At 37.6% G+C, this 12,488-nt stretch overlaps 1 protein-coding gene across 5 annotated transcripts in view; it reads left to right on the forward strand.

The window, feature by feature from the left end:
* Positions 1-12,488, forward strand: part of LOC105228978 (protein GDAP2 homolog) — a 92,635-nt gene that overhangs the window by 32,601 nt on the left and 47,546 nt on the right. For all 5 annotated transcript variants that reach the window (XM_049451807.1, XM_049451810.1, XM_049451811.1 and 2 more), the window contains 6 exons: positions 8,138-8,201; positions 8,376-8,527; positions 8,598-8,740; positions 8,803-8,935; positions 10,682-10,791; positions 10,856-11,098. In XM_049451807.1, the coding sequence (XP_049307764.1) occupies positions 8,142-8,201; positions 8,376-8,527; positions 8,598-8,740; positions 8,803-8,935; positions 10,682-10,791; positions 10,856-11,098 (841 nt within the window). In that variant the 5' untranslated portion in view covers positions 8,138-8,141. The remainder of the gene's footprint in view (positions 1-8,137; positions 8,202-8,375; positions 8,528-8,597; positions 8,741-8,802; positions 8,936-10,681; positions 10,792-10,855; positions 11,099-12,488) is intronic.

The following is a 12,488-nucleotide window of genomic DNA, read 5'->3' on the forward strand; positions in this document are numbered from 1 at the left end:
TAACATGATTTTCACCTGACTTATTAGTTTGTAAGGCTCTCATAAAATTATTTCTAGTAATTTTTGGTGTTTGTGGTTCAGGAGATTTTCCAGGAATTTAAAAAAAAACTGACTCTCACACATATTTTAAACTGTCAAGAGGTAGAAGATGAAAAGACTACAGAACATCTTCTATGTGAATGCAAAACTTTGTATAGGAAAATAATCGCAACTATCGGTTGATGGTTTCTTGACAATGTCTTGAAGGTTACAAAATAAAACTTTTTTATCACTGAACTTCATCAGTAGCACAGAGTGGTTCAGAGAGGACATAATAGAGTGAGACGATCGGTTTCACAATGGTCCTACTAAAGGCTTAAGTGCGTCGCAAGACATCTACTCTACCTACCTACGCTTCGAACTATCCATCGATAACTTCAGGAGTTACACGTATGACTCTCTTCTAAATAATTTTTAGCAGAACACGCCTCTTGTAAGTTATAGGTTCCATGTTTTGGTTGACCAACGGGGGGTAAATATCATTTGTCATAACAAAGACTTAAGAAAAACGTTTTTCCTTTAAGTAAAAGTACCAGAACAGAGCGCTTTATACATGATTTTAATTGGATCTATAGTACACAAATGTTTTTTTTTTTTTCAATTACGAAGATACTATTTTATGCCTCAAATTTATAACGCTTTTTGTTAGCTTATAAGCACCGAAGCTTTTTATTTACTTTCCGAAGCTTTGTTGTTACAACTAATGCAAACTTACATATAGCCATAATACCGGTTTGACTGTTCGGGTTCATATTTTTTCTGATTCCTTCTTTTAGCAACCTCTTCCCAAGCGTGTGTAATGCAAAAGATCATTTTTTAACGCATGGAAACCAGTTCAGCTACCGAACTCGTAAAGAGCGTGTGACTCACGACATATATTTAACTTTTTTATTGAAATCCAATATCAAGTAAAGACATTAATATTAAGGATGCAGCAACCCAACATCCCTATAAAATTTAAATGAATATTTTTATTAACCAGATTACGAGACGGTGACAAAACGCACACGTGACTAAGCTCGCCTCGGCGAATTCAATTAAAAATGCATTAAAAGACCCAAAAAAAAACCGTTGGAAAATACACCAACACACACTTTTGTACATACACATACATGCAGGATGGTAACTACATGTGTGTGGCTTTGTGAAGTCGGTCAGACGCAACTGAAATGTGTACACTTTTGTTTATGAAAATTTAATGCCAATTGCACGTTACTTTCACAAATCTCATTTGCATACTCGTTTGAGCAAACAAAAACGACCAACGCGTGTATAAAAAAGAACGAAGTTCAAAACACACGCATACACCTACAGACGGTAAAAAGTGTGGGCGACGCAGCAAGTGCACGCGTGTGTAAGTATCTGAGTGTGTGTGTGCGTGCCATCAAAACAACGTAAATTACATGTGAAAGAGAAGGCAAAAAGTTGACGAAATTTTGCACGCCTTTTTTGCTTTTGTTTCTGCATTACCCTCTGTTTTTAATGATATCACCACTTTTGAGTAAACAAACGAAAAATTGGCAAAACGTTTTTTTTTTTTTTGCTCGTTTATTTATAAGAACCGCAGTTCTCGCCGCTTAAAACCGGTTTAACGCGGATGCTGCCGGTTTACGGTATAAGAATGACAATAAAAACAAAGTAGGCAGACAATTGACAACAATTTTAAATATAAACAACTACCATTTAGTTTAAGAATATATACGATACATACATACAATATACATTGCAGACTAAATACGTGAACATTTAGGGCCGTTTTCCTAATGGTTCTGCTAAGCAGCCATGACTCAGTTAAATTTTGATTAAAAAAGTTGGTTTTTTAAGAGTTAAGTTAACCAGAACTTAACAGATAATTAGTTCCTAACCAGACATTTACAAAACGGCACTTCATTTTTTAAAATCTATATAAATCCTATAAATTCTTTGAAATCAACAAATCACCTGCAGTAAGTAATTCGGCAGGAAAACAAAAATGTAAGGGAAAAGTACGCATGAGTACAATACAATATTTTACTCACCTATAATACAAAATGCCGCTCCAACTCCGAGTTGGACCGAAATATCAGTCCAACTTCACTTCAACCGCATTTTTTCGTTTGCTCCTGCCATAAAGATATTTAGTTTCAAATTTACTAGGGAATATTTATTATCATTCCAAAGCACATTCTTTGGCATATATGTATTTTTTGAAGATTATCTCTTTCAAATATTGGTTGCGTCTACGTCTCAGATAGTCTATCTGTTGAGTTCAGTTTTCGATGACTCGTTCGAACATTTCAACTGGTAACTGAGGAATCACAAGCGTGATAATTTGCTTCAAGGCCTGAAACGAAGTGGGATTGTCCGCACGACTTTAAACTTTACATATCCCCCCAGGAAAAAGTCTAACGGTATGATATCAAAGAATTTCGGTGGCCAATCGACCGGCCCAAAACGTGGAACTATCTGCTCACCGAAGTGTTCTCTTAATAAATCCATTGATTGTTGCGATGTGTGGGAAGTGGCGCTTTCTTGTTAAAACCAAATGTCGCCGAGTTCACGACCTTCATCAGTCGATTTTCATGGCGCGATAACGGCCGTCACGGTTACGTTCTCACCGGCATTATTTTTGATGAAATATGCACCGAAGTTTCCAAAAGCCTACAAACCACACCAAACCGTTGTTCTTTCTGGATGAAATGGCAGCTCTTGAACCTCTTAGTACCAATTGCGGCCGTTTTTCTTTTTTTACCCATTGAACCAGAAATGGCCCTAATCGTTGAACAAAATTTGACTCCAAAACCTCGGATCTTCTTGGAACTTTTCAAGAGCCCATAGAGCGCAGCAATGTTGCTTGGAAAGGTCGAGTGGCTTCAGTTCTTGCACAAGCGGTATTTTGTTCGCGTTCAATTTAAGATCTCGACGCAAAATGCGCCAAGTCATTCCATATCTCAGTCCGAGTTGGAGTAAGCCAACAGTATAATCTTCGTGTTCAGATCGAACAACTGCACCATATAGCCGCCCAACAAACAGACCGATCACATTCCAGTTCTTGTATTAAATTTTTTAATTAATAAAGGTTTGTCTAAAGTTAAGGGAAGTCATGAACTGCTGAAGCTTTCAATGCTGTTAAAATTTATAATTAGTTCCATTAGAAACAACCAAACACTGCTAATTTGTACTGCACAGTGGTGCAAGCGCATAAAAAAGTGTGCAAAAAAGTATATAAGTATGTATATAGAAAATGTAAAAACAATTTGCAAATCGTCAGTTAAATAATAACACATAATCAATGCGAGAATGACTCCGAAATATTGATAGGCCAATTAAATGAGCTGAATATGGAAGATAATTATTTTTTCCTAGTTTTTTTTTAATTTTTTGTGTTTTTTTTTAACATGGTTTTTGTTTCCCTTTTTTTGCTTTTGCACGTCATTCGAACCAATGACGTCAGCAATATCTAGGCATCTCACTGATGCTATCGTACATACATACATACATACACCTGTATCTCCGTGGCCATTTAAGTGTAGCGCAATTATCTTGCCGCTATTTGTTTTTGTAGTTGTTTAAGTGAATTAAGCGCATAAATCAAATTGCTCGCGCCAGCAACTTCGCAGTTCTTTTAACGCTTTTCGCGAAAAAAAAATTGTAAAAGAAGTTTCGAAACGACAAATTTTTATTTACAATATTTATCGCTTTTATTATATTTAAGCAAACAATAAAATTGTCAAAGGCACTATTTGTGGCTTCACCTTTGCATAAAATATTATCGCGCGCTCGGTGCATCTGTATGTGTGTGTGCCGCTATGCGTGTGTATTGGTGTGTTGGATGACACAAATATTTACTCAGCGATTAGTAAATTTGTCTGGAATCTTTTCCACATACGTAAATATATACATATGAATATATTCATATAATTTCTAGTATAATTGAAAATATTAATAATTACTAAACATTAGGGAAGGTCAAAAACACGAATATTTTTTTTAAAGGGCGGAGTATAGTGGCAGTTCTTTCTAGACTATATTCAGATTCATCCCAGGGTTGTAACTTATCTGCACAAATATCCGGTTATTGTTAAATGGGACTAACTACGGTACTTTCTTTTCTTCTACACGCGTAGCTTGTTTTTACAACAGCAATAACTCTATTTTTTGCAGTTTCTGAAAAAACATCTGCCATTTCCGAACATAATTCTATAATAACACTTCTTCTCCCAAAACAATTTTTTTTTACATTTTACTTATTCTACGACAATGTTTTTAGACTTCATTCCACCAACCGAATTGAATGGTTAAATATAACATTGCAAATGTTTTGTACACATTAGTACAGAAATCTACGGAGATTTATTTGTGCTTACAATTAAGGCATACACGTATGTAAATACATACATGCATATACATGTATATATGTACATACTATATTTAAATATTTGTTTGTCTCAGCTGATGTGTCTATAAATGACAAATTAGGGTGTTTTGGTTGACAAAAAAATGCTAATTAATAAGTAAACCCGTGAAAAAATAAACATATACATACATGCATACGTATTCGTATATATTATATACATATATAAAGGGCGATGCATTTCAAGGTTCCGTACTTTTTTAAAGAATAAACACAGGAACTTCAAATTTAATTGGGAATGTTTATTATCATTCGATATTAGCTTCTTTGGCATTTATTTTTTGAAGACTATCTCATTCAAATATCTCATTCAAATGTTGGCAGCGGCTACGTCTCAGATAGTCCGTCCGTTAAGTCCATTTTCGATGACTCGTTCGAACATATCGACTGGTAACCAGCGAATGACACACGTGATACTTTGTTCCAAGGCTTGAATCAAGGCTGGATTGTCCGCATAAAATTTAGACTTAACATATCCCCACAGAAAAAGTCTAACCATGTGCCAATCGACCAGCCCAAACCGTGAAATTATTTGCTCACCGAAATGTTCTCTCATTAAATCCGTTGATTGATGCGTTGTATGGGAAGTGGCGCCTTCTTGTTGAAACAAAATGTCGTCGAGTTCACGACCTTCATCAACTAGTTGGTTGTCATTGCGCGGTTACGATCGCCATTGACGTTTACTTTCTCACCGGCACAATTTTTGAAGAAATATGGGCCGATGCTTTCACCGGCTCACAAACCACTCCAACCGATATTTCTTCTGAATGAAATGGTAGCTCTTGAATTTCTTCTGTTTGCTCTACGTTCCGAATGTGGCAATTTTGTTTGTTTACATACCCATTGAGCCAGAAATGGGCCTCATCGCTCAACAAAATTTGGCTCGAAATGTCGGATTTTCTCGGATTTTTTCAAGTGCCCATAGATCGAAACGTTATTGCTTGGGGAGGTCGAGCGGCTTTAGTTCTTGCACAAACCGTACTTTCTACGTTTTCAAACTAAGATCTCGACGTAGAATATACCAAGTCATCCCTTAAGTCAGTCCGATGTGCTGCGAACAGCGCCGAACCGACTCTCCACGGTCTTCGTGTACATTCTCAGTTCCGTCTGTTGTATTTTCTCACTGCGTGCTGGAAGTCTATTTGGTCTAATATTATTCAATAATGAATGAAGGGTCTTAAGATGGGTGGATGGGTTAAAATATTGTCAGGAAACCAATGTTTCACTGTACTTTTACCATTCTCAACAATTAGCTCATTATAAAATTGTTCTTGATCTACGTATAGTACTTCAACAATATTAAATATCACCTACATTCAACATAACCTCAAAGTCACTGCAACACTTTTTTCGCTGTATGTGCTAGCAAACCGTTAGTCAGCATATCAACGAACCCATAAACTTGCGCCATAAACGCATGTCAATTTCGTCGCGCATTTTTAATTCATTTAATGTCCAGACTTATTAAAATTTATTATAGTGCTTATGTCTACGCACAACTCTCCTGATATGCAGCAATTTAATCAAGCTAATTACCGTTGTTTGAAGTGCGCTAATGCAGCTTTTAAACTGTATAAAATTGAAGTTGAAAAACTTTTTTATTGCAGTGCTCTCAACATTAATGCAAATAATAATAATAATAATAATAAAACCACCTGGTCTTTCCAACAAAGTGGAGGTCTCCTTCTTTCTCTGCTTCCCCCCGGAGGTACTGCGTCGAATACTTTCAGAGCTGAAGTGTTTACATATTTTTTTCTTTTGGTGTAAAATTAATTAGATTAGTAGTTCCTGAGATATGGTTTTTGGTCCATAAGTGGGCGACGCCACGCCCATTTTCAATTTTAAAAAAAGCCTGGGTGCAGCTTCCTTCTGCCATTTCTTCCGTAAAATTTAGTGGTTCTGACGTTAGTTAGTCGGTTAACGCACTTTTAGTGATTTTCAACATAACCTTTGTATGGGAAGTGGGCGTGAATTTTATCCGATTTCTTCCATTTTTGATCTGTATATGGAAATGCCTAAAGGAAATGACTCTATAGAGTTTGGTTGACATAGCTGTAGTAGTTTCCGAGATATGTACAAAAAACTTAGTAGGGGGCGGGGCCACGCCCACTTTTCCAAAAAAATTACGTCCAAATATGCCCCTCCCTATTCCGATCCTTTGTGCCAAGTTTCTTTTTAATATCTCTATTTATGGCTTAGTTATGACACTATATAGGTTTTCGGTTTTCGTCATTTTGTGGGCGTGGCAGTGGGCCGATTTTGCCCATCTTCAAACTTAACCTTCTTATGGAGCCAAGAAATATGTGTACCAAGTTTCATTATTTTTACTCAAGTTACAGTTTGCACGGACGGACGGACAGACGGACATCCCGATTTCAACTCCTGATCACTTTGGTATATATAACCCTATATCTGACTCTTTTAGTTTTAGGACTTACAAACAACCGTTATGTGAACAAAACTATAATACTCTCCTTAGCAACTTTATTGCGAAAGTATAAAAGTATGAGCTCCCAAGTGTTTAAGCCTTGAGCTCGCAAAAGCGGAACAACAGGAACAACAAGAAGGGAGCGTTGAGATTTTTCCATCGCGTCTGTTTTTATACCCAACCGTACAACATGGAAGTCGTTAGAGCAGTGGCTGGTAAAACTCGCACACCTGGAGAAAGGATAGCCTTACTGAGGATAAAGAGCTGAGGGTAAAGAGCTTACTGCTAAATCTCTTCCGATCGATCTTGTGCCAAAAGGATTTTGCGACAGCGAATGAATGCTGACCAAGTTCCCGCGGAGCATAGGTATCTAGTAGTAGAACATAGAAGGAAGGGGATCATCGAATTGGTCCCATTCTAATGATAGCGTGATTAGGGTACCTTTTCTAGCCATCTCATGCGATTTACAGAAGCATGCGATTCCGCTGTGGCTTAGAACCCATACTAATATTATCAAAAAGTAGCTCAATGTTATTAATAATGAGCTTTATTTAGTTAACTCTGATACCAGAATGGACTCACTGACCATACTTTATCATGGTAGAATACCAATGCCTCTGCTTTGCTGGATACCAAATATATTTTGCTATATGTGACCCTGGACCCGAACTTATCATTGCCACATTAGTTTCTCTTAAAAAGTAATTTCTCATGTTTAAAGTTTCTTTTGTCAACTCGTTTTCGATTCGGTGACGTATTTCCTGAGTGTCTGCGAATTTTAAAGCATACATTTTGGCGTTGTTCAAACAAAAGTGTAGAAATGTGAGTTGTTAACTCCCAAGGCGCTTGAAATTACAAATTTGTACACCTTAAAAAAGACAAAAAGTTATAAATTGTAAAATAACCGAAAGAAAAACAAATACAAACAACCTCCCCCGAAACTCCCAAAGCACATTGGATGTCATTAAATGTCAATAGCTAAAAATAGAGGAGGAAAATAAACTGGAAACATTTTATAGCTGCACAACTTCCTGGCCATCCCAAAAATAAATAAACGCAAAAAATAATAATAATAAAATAAAAAAAAATTAATAAAAATTGTTACCTTGAAAACTTTTCCTCGCGTGCGTCCACGTATTGCCCAATCAATAGCGCTTGTATTATATCATATCTAGTAACTTAAAAGCCACTACATAGATACATATATATACACACACATACGTATGCTAGTTATATCGCTAATGAAATACTTTTGCACGTCGCTTCTTCCTTTGCAGAGACATGCGCCTTGATTCCAATTCCAATGAGGATTGTAAGACGTCGTCAGACTCGACATTGTGCGTAAGTAATCGACGCCTTCAACAACAATTCGTACAAATGTATATACGAGCATATGCGGTCGCATGTTCGCATCAATGCAGCGACGTTAATAAACAATTAACGGTTGATTTTATTTCTCTTCCATTTACATGCTCACCTCCAACACTCGCCTCCAACCACCAAAAACCGGAGCAGAAAGTAAAATTTGACACACTCTCAGTCTGGGGTGGCTCAGAGAAGACAGATACCCGTCTGCCAATAACGGACTACTCCACTTTGGGCGGACCACGTCACAATTGCAGTCCATTTCCGTTATCAAAAGATGTTAATAATCGCTTTTTGTTGTGGTAATTGGCAATTACATCATTTAATTGATACATATATATGTATGTACCGTTATTTGCATTTTCATCACAGGGAGGGCGATGTAACCACACTCGAAGTGGACGCCATCACAAATACTATCGAGGAGACACAAAACGAGACTAATCCACTTGCCGAACGCATTTATGCCGCTGCCGGTAATCAATTGAAGGAAGAATTAAGCAATAACCTAAAAGGTGAGTATTTCAAGCATTTTAAATCTTCAAAAATTAATACTTCATTTCCTCTTCATCTGTAGAGTGCCGAACTGGCGAGGTGTGCGTTACGCGTGGCTACAATTTACCAGCCAAATTTGTGATACACACCGTCGGACCAGCTGTGAAGGAGACATTCAAAAGTGCTGCTGAAAATACACTGCATTACTCTTACAGGTAATGTGGGTGATTGGTAATGGTAATGGTTTATGATAGCACAGATCGCGAGTTGTTGCTTCTTTATGGAAATATGGCGCTATTTCGTGGCTACTTGGAGAACCCGTAGTAAAAGATCTGGCATATTTACGGCTGTAGAGCTTTTCATTCGTTAAAAACTCTTATAACTGTTAGAGTCTGTTCACTAATTCAGACCGTGAAAAATACTCACCTTGCTGAATACTTTCGACATCACTCGAGTACTCCATGGCATAGTGTCGAGATCTGATTTGTTTGTCATAATTTTGACCTTTGTGCACCCATCGCTGATCTCGATGTATTCATTTCTTAATAACCGAATAATCTGCCACGGTGCCCTTTCCGTCTCTACGCCATATTCTGTTGTCCTCCAAAGCCCTTGCGAATTTCCGACGATTGGCAAATTGGCTCTAATTAGCTGCATTATTTGGTGCAACTGAGATGGTGTGGCTATGTTCCAAGGATGGAATGTATTTTCTACCCTCCAGAAATCAGGCTTTGGGGTATAGTTTCCCAACTTTGACTATAGCCGCTCTGTAAAACTGGATCAATCTCCCATCGTCACATGGAATCATGTTGATTTGGCTCTGATACTATTTGGGATCAGTGACGGTCGCGGATTGCTTAATAATACTTCCAACGCCACGTATTTCAACACAGCTTGTACCCCCTTCCATTATCCTCTAGGAATTTTTCCTTCGGAATCAACGTCACCGACCAGCCGCTACTGACAGTTTAAGTTTAAAGTTGGGTATGCCATAACCGATTTTGCTTAATAAATGCATTCCTGGGACTCCTTTGTAGGTTCCTCATTGGTTAGCGTTTTGCAACTGTACCCTTCTGAGCAGATTTCCAGCACGAAGCTTCTCCGCATACCTCTTTTTTTTCTGGTCACCAACCTTAAAGTACGGCCTTTTTGGCAGATACACCACTAGCAGTCTCATCTTAGTATCCTCTTTTTATGCCCGCTTTGCAGACAGGCTCTAGTTACACTGGCTTAGTTTCAGTTACCGCTCATAATGTTGCCTTCCTGGAGCTAGCCTTAGCTGCAGCTCCAATGCTAGTGCTGGTGTTTTCACCTAAAGCAAGCTGCTGTATTTATTTTTGCAGTCTTAAAGCTCGTTGAAAACGCTACCCTCTTTACGAAACTTTTTCAGAAGATCCGGGCTCCTTTGGTATTCTATTACATGTGTTTTGACCCAAATTTCCACTTGCGCGTCAAAACTTAGCTACATACCTCTCAACTGCAACCGGCGCGAACTGTCTGCAGTCAGTCTCTGGCTACTGTGGTATCCTTTGAAATACCGTTGGCAGTGGAAAACAATCACTTGTCTGAAGAGAGCGCATTGCTGAACATCTTCTTATTAAGAATATCATTGAAAAATGGTTTTGTGATTAAAGGGACCATCTTTAAATAGATTGACTAGTCTCCCCACTACATTATTAGACAAATAAAGGAGGATTGCACCGCGAACTAAGGTCTATTGTGCCCTCTCCAAAGTCACAACGACTGATCTAGCCTCAGCAAATTGATAAATTCCTATATGTGATCATGCTAGATGCTATAGAGGCGATGGTCCTCGGTCCTCTATATTATCTTATAGTGGTAGACTGAACTCCTCAACTACAGAACATCTTAAATCTACTATTTTTAAACAAACTTTTGTATTTTACTTTTTCAATTTTCAAAATATTAAATGTATTTGTAATATTATTTTCCTTTTGCAGAAATGCTTTGTATAAAGCTAAGGAACTAAATCTACGTACAATCGCTATCAGCAACTTAAGTGCCAATCAGAGTAGTTTCCCAGCCGACTTAGCTGCCCACATAGCATTGCGTAATTATTCACCAAACATTCCTTGCTATAAAGTATTAATGGTGTCTTCATTTACTGTTTTCAGGTACAATTCGTCGATTTTTAGATAAATATCAAACGCAAATTGTGATATTGTGTGTTAGCGCACACGAACGTGGCATTTATGAAGTGCTAGCGCCGCTTTACTTTCCACGCGATCACCTCGAGGAGCGTAGCGCCCTGTGGCAATTGCCCAAGGATATTGGCGGTGAATTTGGTGAACCACAAAACACTGACCGACAAATACGTATCATTCGCAATCCACAGCACAGCGTACTAATGCGACACGGTAAGCGGAACGCTCACGAAAATATTTAGGATACTCAACAGCATATAAGATCACTTATGAATCGATGATGTTATGTGGTCACTGTCACATTGAATCATAATTTTTTCGTACAGATCTCGCTGATGTTTTAGTGTCTCAATTAAGATAAACAAAGATGTGATACTTTAAGGCTTTCATTTCGTTAAAAAATTTTTAATCTTCAAGAAACCTTCAAAGTAACCTAGAAATATATATTTTTATTCCACAACCCTCTTATTCCCCGTTTTGGGTGTTAAGGTTTAGATTGGTTTTCGGTTGGTTGTCAACGAATCAACATGTTGTTTTGACGGAGTCGTTGAGATAGTGGTGTTGGATGAATGGTAGTTAAAGTATTGCGAAGACTCATTTGCAGCTCATTCTTAGTTGCTATTTTATTTGGATTGATCTTCCCATATGAGTCCCATGCTAATGTTTTGTGCTTAATTTATGACTTATTCGACATATGGATTTCGACGAACTTAACCTGCCTTTTTTGAACCAGTCAAAGTGAGATCGCAATGAGTTCTCATTTTTGGATCTCGATTTTAAATGATTACATGAATACTTCAGACTATTCTTTTGATCCTATAGCACTGGTTTACTATTGAGGCCACTGAAGGTCACCTAGATAAATCAGTACAAAAATTCAAAATTTTTAATAAATAAGCGCAGGTACGGCCATGGGGACGTCAGGACTATGCAAGTTGAATCTCACTTCTTCAGCTTAAATATAAAATAAATAAAACATAAATTCTTATTTCAATATATTTTATATGGTCTAAGGTAGGTAGTTAGGTAATAGTCAGCCACCTCGGGTTCAATTAGCACTATATACGCCATTTCGATACACTAAAGTGGGACCTTTATATCTTGATATCACGTTTCATTATTGTATTTGAACTATTTGGTGTCCTCTAAACTACGAATCCTTGACATTCAAAGTTTGCTATCTGATGGATTTCAATAGTTCTACGCCGAGTTTTTGATATACTATATGTATCTGTGTCCTCACAGAGGAAGTTTATTACTGTTTCCTTGCTTGCTTTGAGTTTGCAACTGCGATAAGTGCTGTTATAGGGCCTACCCTTTTTTAACTCAAGTCCTCCGAATGGGCAATATCCCGTTAAGAGATTACTAAGTCTGTATATATGTTTCGCCATCCTACATTTAGTTATAGATTTCCATCTATTCGGAGTAATTTGTTTGCATTGAGCTCCTTCTTGTTCGTTGCATGGGAACAAGGTATTATATCCGTTTCGGATTCGTCTAGATAGGCTTCTGACTAGGCCAACTAGTCTGCGTTTTTGTTGCCAAAATTGTTTCTGTGTCCAGAAGCCCCTGCTGGTGAGCCTAATATCTTCCTACATTTGTT

Source organism: Bactrocera dorsalis, chromosome 3 (assembly GCF_023373825.1).
Source record: "Bactrocera dorsalis isolate Fly_Bdor chromosome 3, ASM2337382v1, whole genome shotgun sequence".
NCBI lineage: Eukaryota > Metazoa > Arthropoda > Insecta > Diptera > Tephritidae > Bactrocera > Bactrocera dorsalis.